General features: G+C 40.3%; 1 protein-coding gene across 1 annotated transcript; it reads left to right on the top strand.

The window, feature by feature from the left end:
* Positions 1 to 5023: 5023 nt before the first annotated feature.
* Positions 5024 to 21742, top strand: pcp4a (Purkinje cell protein 4a). Its single transcript, XM_047606096.1, has 4 exons — positions 5024 to 5254; positions 16747 to 16798; positions 19136 to 19168; positions 20773 to 21742. The coding sequence occupies exons 1-4, from the start codon at positions 5246 to 5248 to the stop codon at positions 20901 to 20903; spliced, it is 225 nt and encodes a 74-aa protein (XP_047462052.1). The 5' UTR covers positions 5024 to 5245; the 3' UTR covers positions 20904 to 21742.
* The last annotated feature ends 1161 nt before the right edge of the window (positions 21743 to 22903 follow it).

The raw sequence follows: 22903 nt of genomic DNA on the forward strand, positions 1-22903 counted from the left end.
GATCTGTCAGCAGCAACTGACACCATCTGGACACCTACGACTATCCGACTGCTTCTGAGTGGCTGCCACATTTGTCATATTAGAATGTAAAATGTGTTGCATGTGCTAACTGTGATACGATTAAATATATTTTTTTTTCCCCCGTCACATTATTCATTCAGCAGCCTGTTGCTGTAATCTCCCTCTGTGCTGTAACACATGTGGTAGAATAAGTTTTTATTAATTAAGCTAATAAACGTATTTCACAGCTGAGATTTTTTGGCATGCTGTTTAAGGACTGCATCTGCATCCTAATTACTGAGCTGGATTTGGCTTCCTGCCTCACTATGTAGTAGTTTCATTTGTGCTTGTTTTCCTACAAAGTGTTAAAATATCCACTATTAAAAGGTCCCTCAGAGCCTCTTCTCAGTTACCGCACTGTCTTGCATGTTTTTGCTACTTTAATTGCAACAGCTCAAAATTAATGCATTAATCTTGTGGTTACAATATGCCAATATGCCTGGTTTATTCAAGAAGACGACATTAAGCCTATAGTACAATACATTCAGGAGCCCTGACTCATTACAATGGGGCCTAGTTTACATAGGTTATTTATTTATTTTTTTTGTAGTTTTATCTATTAGGTCTTTAATGACTAGTCCGATCAATGTGTTATAAATGAAAATGTGTCCAACACTTCGGAGGAAGGAATCCTGTGATTGCCTTTGATTCTCGCCAGCAGCGATGTGTGTGTGTTTACCGTAATTGAAACAGAAATCTGCCCACACATCCAGTTTTATCACTTACGTGAAGAAGCATTTCTGCCTGGCTATCAGGCTGTGTGTGTTCAGTCATAGAAATATCAAGTTAATCATGGTCAGTGTGACTTATTCCCAGGACCAATATCATTACATGACACACCGGTCAGCCACAACCAGGAGACAGGAGAAGTAGATAACACTGATGATCTTGACCTGGCCTCCAAATTCACTAATTACAAACTCATCAAGTATCCGTGGGATGAACTGGAACAAGCCTTATCCACAAAAGCCCCTCCCCTCGACTCACAGTCCGTTCTCTGATGAGTCACAACTGTTTTGGAGGCACAAAGGAGACCTACACAATATTAAGAAGGTGGTCATAATATGTTATCGGTCTATCCAGCACAAATGATTCCTTAAAAAGACACAAAATTGGGCTCTTTGCAATATTATGGCTCAGCAGGTAACACAGGGTTAACTAGGTAGCATAGGTGAATACATTGCTGGAGGGAGATCTATGATTCATAAGTCTAAAAACTTGTCTGATCTTTATAACACCCTGACATTGATTTCACAACCAAGTAAAGTTTAATACACAGATCTTACTTCAAAATATTCAAACAACAAGGCACTTGTATGTAGATAACAGGCTGGTCTCTAATGATAAAAATGTTGCCATTTTGGGGGGTTGGAACACAGCATTAGCTGTTAAATATCTGCTGTGTTCAGTCGCTAACCTTGTGTTGGGTGGTTTGCTGGTTTAAATAGATACAGTATCTTTTTAGTTTTTGATGCCAAATGCCACTGAGTAGCACTGAGAGCTCTGACACCACCCAAAACCGTAGGAGCGCACTCTTACATTGCAAACAGTCACGTGGAGATATACATTATTCTTTAAATATAAAGGTAAAACTCTGAATCACAATTTGTACTCTGACATTTGCTCAGCGTACTGTATGATCAAAGTGCAACAAAATCCGTGACCCTACGAAGGAAGTTGAAACTTTGTGCAGTGACTGTGGCGGTGTGTAGATAGTAATCCTGCAGCTTTTCTTCTATATGGAGTGTTACACACAAGGACCCTGAGCAGCTTAAAATAGAGCAGTTCACTTCTGCTAATGCAAAATGTCTGCCTTTTGAACAGCGATGACTTCAAAGACCTAAAACCACAATAATAAAATGTAACAGATTATTTTTAGCAGTGGGAACTGAGAATTCTTTGAACGCGTTTTTTCCACACACTGCTGCGCTACAGCCACTGCTACAAGCTCATGCAGCACAATTTAAGATTTATGATTACAGACCTTAAACTGAAAAATGAATTAAGTGTTCATAAATGTAGAACAATCTGTAGGTTTGACTGTAAATATTAGGATCACATGAAAAACTAGGACTCCCCAACACTCTTTCTCTGCACACGGCTTGAGACTAATTCCAGTGGTTGATGAGATTCGATGTCCGTGGGCAGTCCAAATAAATCAATGATCAGAGTGAGCGGCGATCAATTAGTCCCAAGACATGGATCCTGGGGGACACTGAATCTGGTGGATCTCTAAGCAGCTAAGCCCTCTGATTAAAACATGACTGATCTGGGGGAAAGCAAACTCAGACTGATTAATGGCTGTTGACTAGCATTGCAGTGCATCACAGTGCACATGTGCAGAAAGATATGGTTAACCCCCCCGCTGAATCAATAGAGGCGTTTGAAGAGAGCTGCATTCATTTTGGTAAAAACGGGTGAAATATACTGGCCCTGCATCTAGAAAAATAAAAGAGTAAAAATCTGCAAATGTTTCATATATGATACCACTTATGAGCATGCTGAATTAATCATTTATATTTTTATGTATCATTTGGCTTATAATAACCTTTTTTGGGCAAATTAATAGTGTTATTTTCGGGTGTTTAAATACAGATTTTTTTTAAAAAATGTATTTTTTTGAATATTTAATTGCAAGAAGTAATTGCAGTTTTGCAATGGTCCACTAATGCAGCCAATATAAAAACAGCCTAATATTTCTTATCATGTCAGTCATATTGTTGCATACACTGGGTGGCATATTTTAATAAGGACATGGCACCATGGAAATCAGCATCCCATGGCATCATTAAGAGCATAAACATTAATTTCAAATAGTCACTATTTAACCATATATCTTATATCCGCCTTACACGTCATTTGCTTGTTATCATTATCTCAGGGCAATTCACATAGTAATATCAAGACTGTGTTATTTACAGAAACCATTGAGCAAACACTTAACTGGTGTTAAAGCAGAGTTTATGCCTCCACGGCATGACGGACGCATGTAGCCTACACACTCCCTGCTTCAACTTCAACAATTGCAACTGAAACTTTCACCGAAATTTTGCAGAAATTTCGCAGGAGATGAGTGATACAAATTTTTGCATGTCCGAACCTCCTCCGTTAACCTTTCCTCGATGTATTGATCCATGAAAAAGTACAACGACAACCTCTGGAGTAGATTAAAGTCTGGGCCCATTCTGGCTGTTTTAAAGCCTTCCTGATGCTGCTTTGACTGGATTGCTGTTGTCATGGTTATACTAGAAAATAAATCTGTTCCATTTTCACCATGTCCTCCTGTTTTATGTTCCTTATGTCCACATAACCCATACAGCTGCCAAAGCGTCCCCACAGCATCAGGCTGTTACCATCAGGCTTCATCATCATCATAGTGGCCATAGACCTCTGTCACTGTACAGTGTATTTGGCATTTCCATCTATCCTCAGGGGTGAACAATTCCACTTAATGTACAGTTTTTATTTAAATCTGCCCCTTTATTCAATTACTTCCACCCTCACACCTCTACTTTACTACACTTAAAGGAAAATATTATTCCTTTTACTCAGCTACTTATTTGCCAGCTGTAGTTAACACAGTTTAGTAACTGTGCATAAACAAAAATAATAGTGTGTTCACTTTTTTCTGACCAAACTACCATTGAATAACCACATACAATGTGACAATCCTCAACCAACTAAAAATGCTGCTTAATATTTAACCAGTAGTGACTGTCTCACAGCAGACACGTTAAATACAACACACACACACACATATATATATACACATACATATATATATATATATATATATATATATCAAAAATTTCTATTCAGTTCAATTCAGTTTTATTTATAGTGCCAATAACAATACAAATAGTCTCAAGATGCTTTACAAAAAACGGCCTGCAACCTCCAGAGCAAGTCTGAGAGCGACAGCAGCAAGGAAGAAAACACGAATAACCCTTGAGCAGAACCCAGCTCATATGGAGGGACCCATCTGCCGAAGGCCAGCCAGGTAGAAAAAGAGAATATAGAGAGAAAATATGAACAGGGGAAACAGATAAATTTAATCGTCCATATGCTATAAAATCAGCCTGTACTATATCGCTTACATACCACACTATCTATGCTACATGCACTTACAGCTTTCTGTACTTCTGGTTAGATGCTAACTGCATTTCATTGCCCTGTACCTGCACATGTGTAATGACAATAACGCTGAATCTAATCTAATCTAATTATGGCCACTGGCAGAAGAAGTGAATAACATGGACCATCTTCATCTTGTGACAATTCCATGTTCTGATTGGAAACCTTTGGGCCTGACATTCATGTGGTTGTTACTTAGACATGAACCACCCACCTGGACCAGACCAGACACCCCCACCCCATGATGTTACTCCTGATTGAAATGTTACTTGACATTTTTAGTTTTACTCATCACCACATATTATCTTTCTTCATTCCCTGATCAGTCATTTGAATGGGCCTGAACATCAGTGATTCGTATGATGATTTGCCTTTATGATCCAGATCCACAAGTGAATTATGTACTTGTCATAGAGATGCAGCTTATGTAAATTTATTTTGACAGATCATGGCAACAGTGGATAGGGCATAATAATTATGTTTGCATTTAACTGAAAAAACATTACTGTTAACTGGCATCACTAAATCATGTATCTTTTGTCAACTGTGCTTCACACGTCTTAATCCAGCAGATATTCAAAGTCCAACTGAGTGTATGAGATGCCTCATGCAGATGTTCAGAGACAGCACCTGCAAGTGGAGCAGCCAAATGTGGTGCTCCTGAAATATTTAATGTGTTTGCCATCTAATACAGACCCAGTGTTGATGGCGCAGTAGTCTAGTAGCCAATTAGCCCACATTAACTTCCTCTCATCTCATTATTATTTTGGTTGCATTTCCGTCCACCCAGAAACCAAAAACAAGACAAACACGTGGCAGTGGGTTGGAAATGTGAAGGCTGGTTTGCAGTTCTAGAGCTGGAGACGAGGGGAGCCTGCCTGAGCCCATTGGTTTCATGGAAATGTGGTGAGGAGAGCGGGACTAGCTGCGCTATAAAAGCAGCCGGTGTTTGCGCGCAGCAGCCAGAGCTTCAACAGGACTGTATCTTCAGAGGAGGCGGCGCGCAACACAGACAACACAGGATCCACTCTCATATACGCACGGCGCAGCCATGAGCGAGGTAGGTGCCTCTTTGTGGGATGCAAACCTGATTTTCTGTATCTGAAGCATCACTTACAGCAGCTTCAACAAGTCTTATATTTCGACACTTGGGCGTAAAGTTAACATAGCAGCCGAAATAAAGGACGGTCTGAGCGCTGCGCTTTGTCCAAATTGCGAATAGCGCAATCGTCGATATTTTATTTTTGAGTAAAGAACAAATGGCACGTGTTTACTTGCTAAAGTGAGACATTTTCTTTTATATGTACTCATACTTACCTAAATTTTCACTTTTGACAACAACCAACTGTTCTGGATTAAAACTGCTGCTCATAAAGGGTTACTACTATGACTACTACTACTACTGCTCCTCCTCCTCCTTGTAATAATGATAATATATATATAGACTATATTTTCTACACATAACCTGCAGATGATCAATCACTTCTGCAGTGAGAATATGACAGCCAGTCCCACGGGACTCTTGAAGTTCCTCATGAATGCACAGCGTCCTAACTTTGACATTTCAAAATCAAGCTCAGTCCAGCATTTTATTCAGGCTGGATGGATGAGAGGCAGCGCTGACCTACACGGTCAGTCCACGCATCATTTTACCGGTCTGAACTCGCATGTGGACTTGATAGAGCCGATGAGCCTCATAATGTCACAGTGGAGGTTAGAAGAAAGGAGCTCCACGGGGCAAAGAGCACATCCTACAGTCACTGAATTATTCAGGGCTAGCTGCGAGTCCAGAGAAATAAAACATTCTCACTGTGGACACAGGGGAGCACAGCCTCCAACAAGACCTCATCACGGGCTGGTTCATACCAACAAAGTGGTTTACAATTCATACGGTAGAAACCTGCTTTTAATTTGTCTCCTGTCACATACTTTCACCCTCAAAGCTTCAGAGTGGGGTCCACTATAGGTTTATTAGGTGGATCAAACAGATTTTGGATTCAGGATGTGTTCAGAGTATTGCCCCTTTGTCAGTGCTCCCACAACATGTAAACGGTTCAAACCACCCTCTGTCACTTCCGTCTCTATGAATCTTTTATTGCAGACGTGTGATGTCTTTTAGCACAGTGTCACACACACACGCGCGCGCACACATTACAGTCACACTGTTGACTCCCCCTTTCTGTCTTCTGTGCTGTTTAAAGAGCGAGAAGCTGGGGTCTCGTAAATAAGACATCGCACAGCGCGAAAGTCAGGAAATTTAGTTGTGTCTCGTGTCAGTGATGGATTCGTGTGTCTGTGAAGAGCCGAGGCCTGGATAGGAGTATGTTGCGCTGAATGAATAATTAAATAAAAATCAATGCCGGGTTCCATCTACCTCCACACTCTACTCCTATTTCCCCCCCAGTTTATTCTGTCCGGACTCCCACAAAGTTTTAATGGTCATCAGGATCAGGCGCCCTGACAGAGGAGATTTATTGTCTCTTTTGAATCATTAAGTTGTCTAGTTGACCTGTGCCGAGGCGAGAGAGAAAGAGAGACCTTAAAAGCATTCGCTGCATGTTTTCAAGTCTTTACTTTGTTATCTAAGAGTGACCTCTCCTGGGGCTCTTGATCATTAATATCAAACACAGGTAGTGTATTATTGATAAATGCATTGGAACTGCATTACCGCAGTGCAAACTGCTTCACAGCCAGAGAGCACTCACACTAGCCCACCGTTGGATTCGTAGCATTTTAAAATCAATATCACTGTCATATTAACTTTTACATTGTGCTATGTGAAGAAATGAGGCCATAAGGAGCCTCTGCAGTCTTTTTCTGACCTGGTCTGATTCATCTTTGGCAGCGTCCACAAGCACCAGGCAAGCTGTGGTGAGCGGTGAGTGGTTTAAATGTACCATTACTTAGAGTACTGGGCTGTGTGGATGTCAGGGTCTCTTAGCTGCATTCAATTCGCTTCAGTCACATGGAGAGTGAGCGGCAGAACAGACTCTAGGGGCCACAGGCCGGGCGTCTTGATTAAATGCGGAAGTTTATCTTTTTAGTGATTGACAACTTCGCATGAACCCGATGCTGGGATACTACAGATCAAAAAGGCTTTTTATATAGACGTTGTATAAGAGCATGGACTCCTTCTCATAAGTTTGACCATCCTGATACTGAGGTCTGACTACTGTTGCTATAGTGAAGTCTGCAAACACAAGTAGTGGGACATTTTAAACAGTCAAATGAAACTGAGCTTCAGCTGAAATCTAATGACAAAAGATACAATTTTTGTTTTCTGTTTTGGCCTTAGGCCCACAGTTGAAATAGTAATAAATAATTTCATGTTTTTTTTTGCGTTTACGTTTGGAAAGAAGGAAACTTTTATCTCTTCTGCTCCCTACCCCACAGACATGAATTATTCCTCATTGTACAGGAAACTCCGTCTGTAGACTGTTACAGTGTCTGACAGCTCACTTCGTCGCAGCGATGTCACCATATTTCCAAATATCATCACATTAACTTAGCGCTGGAACAGGAAGAAGTCCAAAACTACAAATAAATGTGACACAAGTCGCAACCAAATTGGGTTTATCCGCTAATTTTCAAACCTCTGACACGGTCGCGTTCCTGCTCCATTAGTATGACTGACACATTATTCGGTGTCAAACGCTGTAGCGCGTAAGAGCTTTTAGTGGAAAGCTCAAGCTGCTGAGCGCGGATGCAATCGGCACTGCAGTCAGAAGTAGAAACAGGATTATTCTTTATATGTCTCTATAATTCTGCTGCTGGTTAATTGCAGGAAATTGTGCTTAAGTGCTGGCTGACATTAAATTTTGTAGGATTTGACCGAATGTAAAGTTGTTTTTGTGGAGATAAATCAGGTTGAGTACGGTGGGTTGAGCCATTAAATGGCAATTCTTTTGTCATCTATTTAACATCAGTTTGGAAATGCAATTGCTGAAAGATGGCCACGTGCAGTATGAAAGGGGGTGTCCTGTCTTAGTGATGGCCGGTCTCTTCAATCAATGCATCAACATTTAAGTGGTGTCTTGCTGCGTTCACCTACCCTATATTTTAATTACACTGAGAGTGGCGGTTACTTGGCAAAGCCATTTGTTTCATCATCCAAAGTGGACTGGAGCGCCTTTTATAAAACTAATGAGATAAGAGTGTTAAAAGTTGCTGATCAGTGTAAAAAGGACTACAAGCTGAGTGGGGGAAAAAGCAGTCAGCGATGGATTTTCCTTAAAAATCCTTTTTGCTGACTTAAGACAGACAAAGTGATTGAGATCAGGACCAAAGTGGTGATTAAAAAAGAAAAAGTAATGCCTCTGCAACTCAGGAGGAAACGTTCAAAGATAATTTGTCTTAATGTAATGTGATGTTTTTTTCCCCCTCACACACTGACCATAAACATGAGCACATTTTAATCAATTCTCCGTGATTTGTTGTGTGGCATGTAAACCCACCTCTAATCCCTGCTTTCAACAATGAACAGAGATTACTCAGAAATAATCTGTAATCCATCTGAACTGTCGGCAGGCTTTCAAGGTTCCTTCGCGTGCGTAATCAAGACCCTTACTGGGCTTCGCAAGTAGAAAATGACAAACATCAGCAACTGAGGAGTGGGCTGTCAGTGGTCAACGCGGGGGAAAACGGAGCAGATTGCGCTTAAACTGCTAAAACGTCATCAGTGCTACAGTAGCATTATCAGGTTCCGCACAGACCCTTACGGAAAGGTTCACCCCCAGGCTCTTAAAATGTCACACATCATTCCTCGGGGGAATTGCACATAATCCTTCAAAGGGGGAGGTGTTAACAGTCACATTCTGCCTTATAATACACTTGAGACCACTGCCTGATTAAATCTGCAGTATTACACGCAGCCACTTGCAGAAAGGAGGGAGAAGTCAGATAGTTTATCTGTGAAGAGGTAAAACCATCACATCATCCATGAGTCCAGCTTTGTACGTTTGTAACAAGAATTAGAAAATTAAAATACCTTTAATTCCTCTTTTACTGTATATAATCTATTAAACCCCTTCATGCAATTTAAAGTGAAAACAATACCTTCTCACTAAACTGTAGCACCACAGTTCCTCTGTGAGCAGGTACAAACACAAGCTGACTTTCTTAATTTCCACTGAATGTTCTGCAGATAGATTACAGTCCACGTTGTGCGAACAGAGCAGTGTTGTTTATTTTCCTCATGAATGTTTAAAATTGCTTTTTAAAAAGGAGAAGGGGGGATATTGTCCAGTGTGCTGTGTGTGTAGTGTACTTGCTTTGTGTTAAATGACCCATCAAGTTAAAAAATATAACCATTACAATTAGTTTTTACTCAAATGTGTACACGTGGCGAACTTCATTCCACTTCCACATTTTAATTTTTTTTCTGCACACATTTTACACTTCTTAGTCGCCATGTTTTATCCAGTCTACACCAAATCTATATATTTATATGTATTGTGTTGGATCCCAGGTGTGTGCTGTTCCACGCTGTTTTCATACAGTTTTGTAATAAAGTGTGTTTTATTTTTATGTAATTGAAAGGCCCCTCCTTTTCAAGATAGGAATAGTCACATTTTTTAACTAACTCTTTAACAGACTCCCAGTCACTTTGATTGTATTTTGGTAGAAACAATAAGATCAATATCACAAAACCAACAAATCTGCATGGCTGGACACTATCAGAGCTTAGCCTATAATATGGTATTTTCTTATTTGCGTGTTGTAATCAAACACCATTGATTTCTGCATTGTGTATAGTCCCCTTGCTCATGAAATATATACACTAAGGCCCAGAGAAACAGGGCACATGTCCCACGTCTAACCAGGCTTTGGCCCCTCCATGATAAATCTAAAGTATATTTTATGTTTGATTTTTACTACTCCAGTTTAATGCATGGAATTTATCTAAATTATCTTTTTAAATGTCTAAGTTTGTATTTGCATTAAATTAAAGAATGATTTGTTGGAAACAACATGACATTTCTGAAGCTACAAAGTGTAAATATACAAGTGTTAATTTAAGTAATATGGCCATGAGGGTCATCCCACCACTTTCAACCTCACCAAAATATGATTTTTTAAATTTTTTTTACTGATTTAAAGACATGATTTCATCATTACCTATGTGCTTGAAACATCTTATGGTGTAAGTAGCAACACAGAAAATATTTCCATCAGGTTTTCCGAACTCATTTGGAGATTGGCTGGACCACCGCCTGCGTTTAATATTTTGCAATATTTTGCATTTTGAATAAAAACTTAATTTATTTCGTGTTGCCTGCAGGGTGAGGAGTAATAACTTTCCTTTTCCATTTCATCATCACACCATCATCAGGTCATATCAAATTCCTGGTGGCATTCCCATCAACTAGTAACTCATTAGCATGCTAACATACTAAACTAAGATGGTAAACGTTATGATCTAATTACCAGTCTGCTGACTTGCTAGTATTTAACATTTCTACTGGTTTGGTTAGTGTTTGGTGTAGCCAGCCTGTTTCCTCCGAGTGTTTTTTGATGCCTAACTGCTGATGTTTTTGATCACCAACAAAGTTCTATTTTTACCTGAGCTGCAAATATCTCAGAGTGACATCCTCTACAGTAGGTTACGTAAATGAAAGCGCTCCCAAAAGCAGCTTGTTTTTCACTAGGATGACGCTAGATGTCTTCATTTTTTTGTCCATCTTTGTGTCATCCTCCTATTCTTTCAGTCAATCATTGCTCAGCGGTGTCACTCCACGCTGTCATCCGCTTCCAGCCTGGTGGTGGGGAGGCATCTATCTAGTTGTAACGGTGCTGGGTTGAGCTGTCTGTGACCTACTTTTGCTGTCTCCTCGTTAAATTGTTAATAGATCTTGAGTGCAACATGGCGTCTCTCTGGGGAGTCCGAATTGCCATAAGAACCAAAAATAACCCCCCCACAGCCAGGCGAGGTGATTTATTTATTTTGTGTGTTCCCTCCATGTCCACACAAACCCTTCATGCCTGTGTAGAATTTTAGACAACATGACTTGTGTGAGCATTTTCCAGAAAAACTAATATTTAGAAGAGGCACATGAACACATCATCCTTGGATTCAAAATTGAACTTCTGCCGATACTGAAAACTAATCTGCTGTGTCTGTATGTAATTCACCTGTATAGATGCACACTGCACCAATAGATGCTCAAAACAGGAAACTGCAAAGAAAATTTAATTAAATAAACTAAACTAGGTAGATGCAACAATGCACCCAACACAAAACCTGTTGATTACAATTTATTTCAACCCCTGTATGTCACTGTAAAAGATGGATGCTCAAGATACAGTATACTGTACCTCTAAGACCCAGCACAGAAACACCCGCACAAAGTGCGGCAAAATTGTAATACCATTAATAATAATAATGTATCCTCAGCAGGATGCAGCCTGACAAAGAGACACACACAAACACGGTTTAGAAACAACTACCGGGTTAGCTCAGGCTACTGAGCTAGGCTAATCGCTCTCCAGGTGCTATCAGTCGGCTAATACGGTGGCCTCGCTCCCAGTTTGATGCCATTTGTCCTGAGTAAAATATAATATATAATACATTAAATACAGTTATTTAGATTTAGAGATTAATCTCTTTAATTTAAAAAAATAAATAAATAAATAGAGTTCAAAACATCAGCACTAAAGTTAACACATCTGGGCTGTAATAAAAATCGGTGATGGAGTGATGACTTTCAAAGTGTTCTCTGCTCAGATGAGAAGTCCTGATAGTCCAGTTCTTCATCTCAAGTAGAACATCTGGATCACCTGGAGGAAAACTACACAGAAAAATAGACATGTAAAATAATTTATGTGTTATATGTACAGAATGTATATGTGTATGTAATATGTAATGTGGATGGATATTCCTTGATCTTAATTTACATTACTGTCTAACTTCAAACCTGAAACCTTCACAATATTACAATTGTGGTCACAATGTTATGCCTGATCAATGTAGCTGAGCACTGAACTCAGATACACCAGCTTTGGCGTAAAAAAGACCCACAGTTACTGTTACCTTTCTGTCCATCACCAGAAAAAGCTCACACAAACTATTTGACTAGCCTGGCAGATTTTTGCAAGAGCATAATCAGTTTCCAACACAGAGGTTCTAGACCAACTTTGGGCCACAAAAAAACATGTGGGTGGGGAAGTAGGTATGGTCTCTGAACTCCAGACAAACATTTAACTGTGCTAGATCACACTGATGAAGGCGATCAAGGGCAACAGATTTCTAGTGTTTATCAAGCTTTGTACATTGTTAGCCAACCACTGCAAACAGAGTGGCACACACTGTAGACTATACAGAAGGACAACATAATTAGCGATGTAATTATCATCACTGTCATCCGTTTGTCAAGCTCCCTCTGTCTCCAGCATATGGGACTTGGTAGCAGAATAGCTTCATGGTTCCACCTCAGGGACTGTGACAGCATGACATGTCTGCACAAGCTGTACACGAGCCCTGCTCAAACACCAGCCGGCAGCCCAGCGTTAGGCTCCTTGTTTATCCTGAAAGCATTTGAGACTCTTCTCGACCAGCTTCCTGATGAGGAGCTGTGCTGTTTGGCGGGACTGAAAGAGTACCTGCTGCTGAACATTTGTCTTAATATTTGTGCTGCAGTCTAGGGTAATGACAATAACAGTTAACATATCTATTACAGCAGATGCTGAAAGCGAAATGTTTAATACACAGTTAAGCTCATTACAGGCGAAAGATACAAAGCATGAAAGGCATTAATTAAGGTTTAATTAAGGCCATGTCAGTATATGTGTGTGTGTGTGTGAATAAATACCATAGAATTGGACAGATATGTTATCCATGATGCCCACATGAGGAACCCTAATGAATCCCTTAATAAACATAACCAGTGCCCATGTGACCAGATGATACTCCAGCCTGAGCTAGTCTATTTAATCGCCTTGAGAACTGGGTTGGCCTCAGAGACACCTCCCAAAAACTGATTCTGATCATACTTATCAAACTGAACGTATCCAGGACTCTGCTGCCTACTGTGGAGTTCCCCAAGGCTTAGTCCCCTGCCCTTTGTTGTTTTCTGCTGACAGGCTTCTATAGGACATATTATGCACAAACAAATCCCATATGAAGTTCTATTTGCACATCTCAAACCAGAGGCCATTAAGTACAGTCATACAGTCTGTATGACATCTCTCATTTAACAACTTGTCCCGACCAATCGTACCTTCTCCTATGAAGGAGCATTTCAAAGAGCAAATGCATAGCTGCTAGCAATAAAAAGTAAACAAAGTATATAAATTTTATTATTAAACCGAATAAGCCAGCCAAATACAGATTACATAGTGTTACTACATGCTACATGTTTAATTATAATACAGTACTTATCAGACAGCTGAATCCTGTATATTCTTCTCAGCTTCTCAGTAGTTCACTGTAATTATTGACGTGGCATCATCTCCTCTTTGTTTCTTACCACTCACCATACTGCAAAATTGATTTGTGGAAAAAACTCCTGTTGTGGGGGCTGTGTGGTTTTGGCAGATACAATGGTGCCATTTTTATAATAACTACCGCTTTTCGTGTACATTTAACACATGGATAGCTCTGGCATGTTGTTACATTACACATCCTTCAACCCAGTGTGAGCCCAGCGGGTTCTTACTCACTGTTTCAAAGCCTAGATTAAAAATATTTAGGTCCCGACTGACTACTCTCAAATACAGAATGAAAGAGTTTTCTGTCTTAGGTGCTTTGAGAGTTCAGAGGAACCTGCCTGAAAAGCTTAGCATTGATGGGTCTCATCTTTCCGATAATTCGTCGTACCTCCAACTACTGTTCAAATCATCTGTGAAACATTTGTAAGCGTGGCACTTTACTCCAGTTCTTGTATTTATATAAAACAAAACCTCCTGGCTCATTTGCCAGTGTTATTAATTGTGATAGCAGGTTTCCCTGTCCCCCTGCCAGCTTGAGTGTCATGTGTGATCCTTGAAGTCAAGGTCACAGTTGAGAGGTGTGAGGGTTAATGAAAACTGGACAACCACAGGAGTTCAGAGGTGCTACAAAGACAGCTCATGCTTGCACTTGTCCGTCTGAATTGTTTCTTCTCACTCCTTATTATTCTAGGTCTTTGACCTATTTAAGTCACATTAACAGTCCTGCCTTTTGTCACTGATGCACTCTCTCTTTGTATAATACCTCTGACCAACATTTATCTCTGACAGAAATAATTAATTGATTTTCTTCTACTGGTTTGACAATGCATTTTATGCATTTAGGTTTGCATTTAGTTCTGAAACAGGGCATGACATGGATGTGTCGCACAGAGATTATAGCTAGCTTAACTCTTGTCCCTAGTTCTTACATAGAGATCATAGAGTGATTCAAAATGTACAGTATTCTTTCTAATATATGACGACAGAATGCAGGTATTTATGATGCAATGAGACAAATGGACTGCAATGTGCAGATATAACAGAGGATAAAACAATTGTCAGTTTACAATTAACAAAGACACTAACCAGGGATCCTCGATCAAGACACTGTCAACTGTAGTTGAGCAACACTAGATAAATACAGGAACATTGAACACATCAACCAGCTGTACACCACCTCACACATCAGTTGTGATGTTCTATATAACATTGGATTTAAAAATGAAAAGTGCAGACACCAGCACTGCTGCAGCTCCTCTTTATTTCTTCTCGTTTTACGTTCCTACCAGAGTTTTGGTCGTTTGTTCAAAGCGCTGCAGTCAAACAAAGTGACTGTTCTTCCTCAAGTGATGGGAATCAGGCAGCGCCCAGCTCAAGCAAAGACGCCCTGAAATTAATTAATTCCTCCTGAAAGTCCTCACATGAGGTTGCAAATGTTTCCTCTTCTTCTGTTCGGCGCGGTAAAGCAAACAGTGAGCTGAAATTAGAAAGATGACTCTGCCAGTGGAGAGGAAAACGCTAGCAGAAAGGGGAATAACGTGGGGAAAGTGTGAAGGGTTTTGTACATTAGGACTGGAGTTGTTTCATAAGTTCTGATTGCATCCAGGCACCAAGATAAATAGAGTAATGTGAAAGGAAGAATGAGAGGTATATGAGAGAAATGGGCACATTTTTCTAAGTATAATTTAATATTTCACCAACCACTTCAGCTCACTATACAAGTTTCTTATTGTGGATGTCCTTAATGAAAAGAATATATCAACCGTCCGCATGTTTCACCTCCATCTTATTGAGTCAGTAAGGCTAATTGTCACTAATGCAGACAGAATTATTCTCACTAACCCATATAGACACAAAAACAGCCTCTTTCTTCATGGTGGCTGAATATTTTACAGCTGAAATGTGGCCTACTGTGGTGGAAGTTTAACACCTTGGAGCAGCTTTGCCCATATCTGTAGGTGAGTCTCAAGCTATATGGTCCATCTGATAAGAGTGTAAGATGGCAAAAAGGAAGAAAGAGAAACCCAAGTAAAGGACACGAAAAGAAGCTAGGAAAATTGAGTCAAATGATTGCGACGACCACCCAGGTCGAGTGTTGAGTTCAGCTGTGTGCGTTTGTCTTGATTTCTCCATTCTTCATCCAGATAATCCCTCAAACATTATTGTCGCTCGTCTCCTGGATGTCCACTCAGGCTGTCTGGCTGCACGCCCACTTGTGGTGGGTGAGAGATGTGATGTATGGCACCATCACTGTGTTGCATCTCTCCTGCCCCAACTAATACCAGAGCACAATCAAACGGGATTCCCAGCGGCGTTGACTTAGATTTCTACATGTGAACAGAAAAACAGGTGGCCACAATACCAAACGAGCTTTTCTTCCCCTAGCTCTTGTGACGATGCATTGGGGGCATTAAAAGGGAAATCTTTGACTCGCACACATCAAAACTGCTTTGACATTTGGGATTCATTGAAAGCGCAGGATTAATAATTCAGGCTGAACCAGGCAAGATGGAGAGTCTCTGCTGGGCAGATGAGCACTAAATCAAATCACACCCACCACGTTCAGCTGTATGGATTAAGCTCTTGTATCTCGGTGAACTCGCTGACGCTCAGCGTGATGCAAACAAATCCGAGATGTAGATGTCGCAGCCGAAGTGAACCACCTCTCTGGCGCACGCCGGCGTCTGTGCATTTGGAAGACGTCTTAGTTTGGGAGCTGTGTGCGCCTGGTAATGTTGCAGAGCAGCACCAGCCTGTCAGGGGAGAACAGTTGGGAGCTGTTAGAGCAGGCAGAGGGAGCGTGCCTCTGCTGCAGAAACATGGATTATAGATCAACATATCTCATCCCGACTCCCCTCACACAGAGGCAGAAACTGTCCTGTAACATGTTCAGTCAGGCAGGGTTTAGTCTGCAGTTTACCTCCAATCATGCTTTCTGTGTATGAGAATAAAACACACCAAATCCTGTCAAAAAAAGTCTTAAACTTCATATATAATATAATAAATAAGAAGAAAATAATAATAAAACAAAAAAAAAAAGAAGCAACATTTGCAGTAGTCATCCATTCAGATGTGTGTTTTTTTCTGAAAAAATGAGTGATCATATTCTTCTCTTTTACATCACAGAGACAAGCACCTGGAGCGACGACTGGAAACAGCAAACCACCTGCTGGCCAAGGTATGTTTCTAACCATCAGGTTCAGTCTAAGAAGCGCAGCCGAGTAGAGACATGATGCAGATTGTGAGCAACGTGCAGTTTTCCCCATGTGGTGCAGACACAGCCTGTGTTTTACACGTGGCAATGGAACAGTGCTATAGCTGAGCACTTCAAATTATTATATTGTGCAAGTTACAGTCAGTCTGAGCCCTAACCAACATTATAAAGCTGAAAGGAGCTTTGCCCCCGTTTTAAAATACAATTATCATTACTGCTGCATGCATCATAAGCTGCTGACTGACTTTTTAAATTTTATTAATCTTAAACTAATTTTATATACACGTTATAGGCATTTAATATGATAGTCTAAGTAGCTATTAACTGCAGCTTTCAATTTAGCAGTGACTAGTTGAGAGCAAGTATCATAAAATTAAATACACAATGTCAGTAAATACACTGATATATAGCATTTATGTGTCACATGTAGTTTTACTCCTCATAGTCACATTGCAATAAATTGGGTTCTACATTAAAGTGTCAGCTTTAATTACTAGGATTATAACAGTTATAATATAGATAGAACTGCATAGAAATATGAATAGAGAACCTAAAGCTTAAGAATTTAAAATCTTCATAAGTAGAAGAAAATCATTTGCTGTCTGAAGTGTTTGTCCCGTCGGCCTCTGCAGACGTTATATGGTGACAGTGTCTTCACGGCGGACACCTCCAGGTCTTCTGACTTTGGCTGAATTTTATTTTTTATGTCTGTTCTCCTTTCATGTAAGAAACACCTCTACCGTTTCTGGTTTCCTCTGTTTCCTTGACTTATAAACAGTCAAACTGGACTTGCTGCACTTGCAGGATCCTTTGTGATTCGTAAATGGTGCTAAGTGCAGAGCTACCATCATGACAAGATGAGCATGCAAGAACAAAGGCTGGTTTCTAATGAACCTCACACCATTTAATGGGTTTTTTCATGACCTTGCTCAGGTGAGACGAATGACGATCCGTCTGACATGTCCTCTGTGGTGTGCAGGATTACCAGATCCTAAGTTTATTATCTACGTATATATTGTCATCAGTACGCATTCAACAGTTACAGCCGCTGGGTTTCTTGGCTCAGCCCTGCAAGAAGATACTATAAATCTTTTAATTGCTTTTTGCACTCTGCACATTCACTGAATTAGCTTCCATGGCCGCATACGATACGATACACGGAGGAATCACACAATGTAATCTCCCCCGCTCCTTGAAGTCAACTTTCTCTTCGCACAATGGATGCAGCAGGTTAATAGCAACCCATTCACAGCTCAGTGGCTCTGTAGCCCCATTTAGCACATAAAGCATCCTCCATGTACCTGGAGATCATGCGTCACCTCTCCTCTCTCTCTCTGGGACTGCTGATAACACTGTGAAGACCCCGTGCTGAAATGGATTTCCGTCCCAACTTCTGGGAAGATGAAGTGTGTTGAGGCTTGCGCTCAGCCCAGAGGGAAACATCGCAGCTGCAATCAGGAGGGATTTTAGAAGGCATAATTGAATTTGATAGATGTGTGAATTGCATTCGTTTGACATTTGCCCATTTTTTTTTTTTTTTTAGCTTTTTTTTGTGGGTTTCCTTTGTTTTGGAAAAAGAGGAGTTGCAGGATATGAATTCATATGCATGAATACATCGGGGCAGGGAAGTGAAGGATAATAGGTTTAGGATTCTATACTTATTGACAAACTATAGCTGGGCAGACTGATGTTAGACTTGGATTGCTCATTATTAGCTAGCTGGGGTTGGTGTGGTGGTTAGCACAGATGCCTCACAGCAAGAAGGATCTGGGGCTTTTCTGGGTGGAGTTTGCATGTTCTCCCTGTGTCTGTGTGGGTTTTGTCCAGCTTCCACACACCATCCAAAGACATGCTCGTTAGTTTCACTGGTGATTCTAACTCTGCCGTTGGTGTGAATGTGACTGTGAGTGGTTGTCAGTCTGTGTCGACTGAATAAGGAATAAACGTGTTGGGATGTACTGAAAGGTCATCATGCATGGAAATCAATAACGTCACCTTTTTGTGAGCTCAGCATTGTTATGACCAGGCCGTCATCAATCCTTGTCCATATACTCTTCAGTTGCCTCAAATCGCACAGAAACCAATTTGAATGTGACCTTTCACAAAACCCCTCATGGAAATAATCCCATCGTGCGTTGTGGCAATTTGAATCATTGGCTTATAGAGTCCCTGTGTGGTGTAAAGGGCATCGACCCTGTGGAGCAGGTGGGATTGTGGAGGAAGGAGGAAGCTGCGCGTGCGTGTTTGTGTGAGAGCTTGCGCAGTCATGAAATATGAATTTGTTTGTGATTGTCATCCAAGGGCTCCAAGGTCAACAAAATGTTTCATCTAAACGTAAGTAGGATGTTTTTTTGTTTTTTTAAATCACCCTTTATGTAAGGGAGCGCACCTTCACCGCACCGCAGCTGGTCAGCATTCAGGGACCTGAGCACCGCACCGCATGACAAATGACGCCTGAATAAATGACCTTTTGGTATTACTGGGGGAAGGAGCATCGACACGTTTCATAGCAGTGAGAACTGAAGCCACGTCTCATGAAACAGAAACACTTGTTTTCATCACATCCTCTGTGTGTTTGAGCATCTAGCACTGACTTCACATCCCTGTCCACTGTCGGTTTGGACACAACAACACAAAGAATGTGGCCTGATAATGTGTGTGTGTTTCTGAACATTTTAAAAACATGATATGTATGTCTCATTGTCTTCAAGCAGGAGCTTTTTTGAATTACAGTATAAGTAAGAACAAAGTAGTGGATGGGTAATAAAACACACAGCTGATTGTCAAGAATAACCGACATCTTGGACACCATCGTCCAATGAAGTGCACCTCTTTAGTTTTGTTAGTCGATGTGGGCTTCTGTATTGTCTTTTTACTGAATGTCAAGGCCCCTTTTTTATGCCTGTGACATGAATCAGAAAATCTGAATCCTTTAACAGCACTGCTGAAAACAAAAGATTTTCTGTATAATCCTTTAATTTTCTTTGCATGATTTAATTAAATTGGTTATGTACCGTAGCTGTAAAATAATTGCTAATTTGTCATCCTCCATTGCTTGAGTTTATCATCTCTTTTAAAACATGGAGCATCATAACATTTAGTGTCAAATAAGATCCATTTTTTTGTTCTACCAGAATAGTAATAAGGACCATGAAAATGGAAGTATTAAAAAAATTGAGTTTTATGCATCCGTTCCCCAGATGGTTCCATGGGCACGTTCAACAAATGGATGTGTAATGTTCACAGATCATTGTCTGAATTTGTGTAACCAACCAGTTAGTCTTCATCTCTTTTCATTTAATTGCTGCCCTTGGTGGTTAAAAGTAACACTACAACTGTGTCTCTCCTCAGTGGGCAGATATTTGCTTCACCATCACTAACATTTGTTCAATCCATGAATCTGTTACGGAGAAAATGATACCAGACTATTGCACCTTACTGATTTAAAGACCTAACTTATCCAACTCTAACAATGAGCAAATTTAAATTTTCAGGTTGTTACTTAGACAAAAAATGTATTCACAGCAGCGTTAACCCTGACAGACATATTATAGTGGTCGGTAAATGTAGCGCACAGCACATTTTATCTGTATTTTTCAGAATTAGAAGAGAAAATGCTTAAATTTATTGACTTGGGAAATGAACAGTTGGTGAATTTCCCCATCTATGTTAAGAGAAGAATTTGTCCATGGAACACACTGAAGAATAATTGGTAGCATTCATGCAACTACACTGCCAAGCTATGTGTCAACTATGAGCTAGATTCAAACATGCCGGCAGGAGCATAGTAAGAACGCTAACATGCTGATGGTTGACACGTAACCCTCACTACTTTTGTGTTAATTAGCACCCAAACAAAGTTCAGCTGATGCAGATGGGGGCAACAAAAAGCCCTCTCCTCTTGAGTCGTCTCAACTCTTCTTCTTTCCTCTCACCAGATGAAAAGAAGAGCAACCTCCCCCAGGACTTCGACATCGACATGGACAACCCGGAGACGGAGAAGGCTGCCGTGGCCATCCAGTCTCAGTTCAGGAAATTCCAGAAAAAGAAGCAGGATGTGAAGTCGTAGATCGTAGATTGTAGATCGCTGTCGCCCTGACCTTCGCCTGATCAGGGCTTTGTCTTGCATGTCGATCAAACTGCACTGTTATGAACTGAAAAGGAAGGGGGTGGGGTGGGCTTTCTGAAGGCAGAGGTGTCAGGGTGGGGTTAATAAATGTCTGTGTATAATTAGTTCTATATACAAAAAGATATAATTCCTGGTATATGTATTTAAACCTCTCCTGTGATTTTGCTATTTCTGTTTTTTACTTCAAAGACATTACACAGTGCAGCTGCAGCAGCCCCCCAATATGTGTAGTATTTCCTCTGTCACATTCAGTGTAATATACTCATGTAAACCACAAATTTAAATAGGTCTTATCATAAATTGTCAAACAATGCTTATCTTTCCTCCAAAGCCACATGCATTGTTGTGATTGAGGCTAAACCCCGTGTCACGTATTCATTGACAGACCTAATCAAAAGTTTTGGGCTCCACTGGAGATCCGTTAATCACATTTCCCTCAGGCTGGGTAAAATGATCCCCCGCTGCTGCCAGTGCTTTCACTCTCTATGACTAATGCTTTTAAAATCAAATCAGAGTCTCTAATTTTTGTTTGGACGTAGGAGGTCTCCCCTCCACCCTGTCAGTCCCGCCTGAACAAAAACAGTCGTAAGTCTTTGTAGAGACTCTTGATGTTGTGCTTGTGATTCGACTCCAGTTGTGTTTCGTTCCTTCGTTCTTGTCCCGGTGTGATTTAAATCATGTGTTACATGTGTACTGTACAAGCACATAACACTTATGCATGCAACCTCACTCATGTGCTCACACACAGAGAAAGAAATAAAGACAATGGAAAAGAAGGATTTACTTTCTATCATTTCCCACTGAATGACACTTTCTACAATATGTGTAACATGTACACGTTTCTCTGTTGTAGGGTTTGAAAAAAAAGGTTGCACACGTATAAGTGTTTGTATTTTTCAACTTCTAATTGACCTCCTGAGACCCCGCATCCTCATATGGGGACATTAAGTTTTAGGTTTTATCGCAGCTTAATGTCCTCATTAGTAGACGTTTTAGTCTGCCATCTAGTGGTAGGAAAGTGTCAATACACGTGATCGGTGTAAAAACATGAAAGCAGACTCATTCTATAGACGACATTTTACAGTTGAAATTTATTCATTTATTCTTATAAACGTTTCTAGTTTGATATGACGCGCAAATGTAACAAATTTTATCAATAGCAACGAGCTACAGTGTCGCTAATTAGCAAGTACTCGTTTGAGGACGCTGGGACTTTGTTGTTCTGTCTTTGCTTAGCCATGTTCAAGTATTAAAATAAACTGTTTTTATATTTTGGTGACTTCATTAAACTATAAATAATGAGATAATCCCAGTGTCGATATAGGAGGACATTGTTTTTTTTTTTTTTGTTTTTCAAAAACTAATACTTCATGTTCGAAGATGATGCTTAGTTTTTATACATTTTAGGTCCTACTATCCCAATACCGTGGAGAAATAAAAAACACAGATCAAATAAAAGTTCAGGTCCCAGGAAGTTAAGCATTTGTGTGAACTGATCTTGCAGTTGACACAAGCTGTAGTCAGTGCAATAAACCCTGATATCATATTTGAACTATACAACTAATTTGCTATGAATTCTGGGTAAACTAAGATGGACAGTGTCAAACTCAGTCCAACAGAAAATGTTAGAATAATGAAACAGTTACACGTCTTTTTTTTCTTTTTTTTTAATTTTTTGGGGGAAAACTATAAAACATAAGTGGCATAAACACTCAGCAGTGCAGGCCTGTAGCCAAGCAGAGCTTCTGTGTGTTGATGATGTGGCAGGACTCATCAGTCTGGCAGGAGCAACAGAAACGTCTGACAGTACCCTCAGTGCTCTCCCTCTTTCTAGGAAATCCAATTTTCAGAGCACTGTTAGCGTTCCATAAATAACGAGTCATGTTTCTTTTTCTTTTGACATTTGGTGCCTCAGAGTGGAAGTTATTAGTAACTTGTTA

The sequence above is a fragment of the Mugil cephalus genome, chromosome 15 (genome assembly GCF_022458985.1).
Source record: "Mugil cephalus isolate CIBA_MC_2020 chromosome 15, CIBA_Mcephalus_1.1, whole genome shotgun sequence".
NCBI lineage: Eukaryota > Metazoa > Chordata > Actinopteri > Mugiliformes > Mugilidae > Mugil > Mugil cephalus.

Bases quoted from the DNA above. Each gene is read 5' to 3' on its own strand.
- pcp4a (XM_047606096.1), top strand. The intron at 16,799-19,135 runs GTATGTTTCTAA...TTGTCATCCAAG, and splicing joins CAAACCACCTGCTGGCCAAG to GGCTCCAAGGTCAACAAAAT. The intron at 19,169-20,772 runs GTAAGTAGGATG...TCCTCTCACCAG, and splicing joins ACAAAATGTTTCATCTAAAC to ATGAAAAGAAGAGCAACCTC.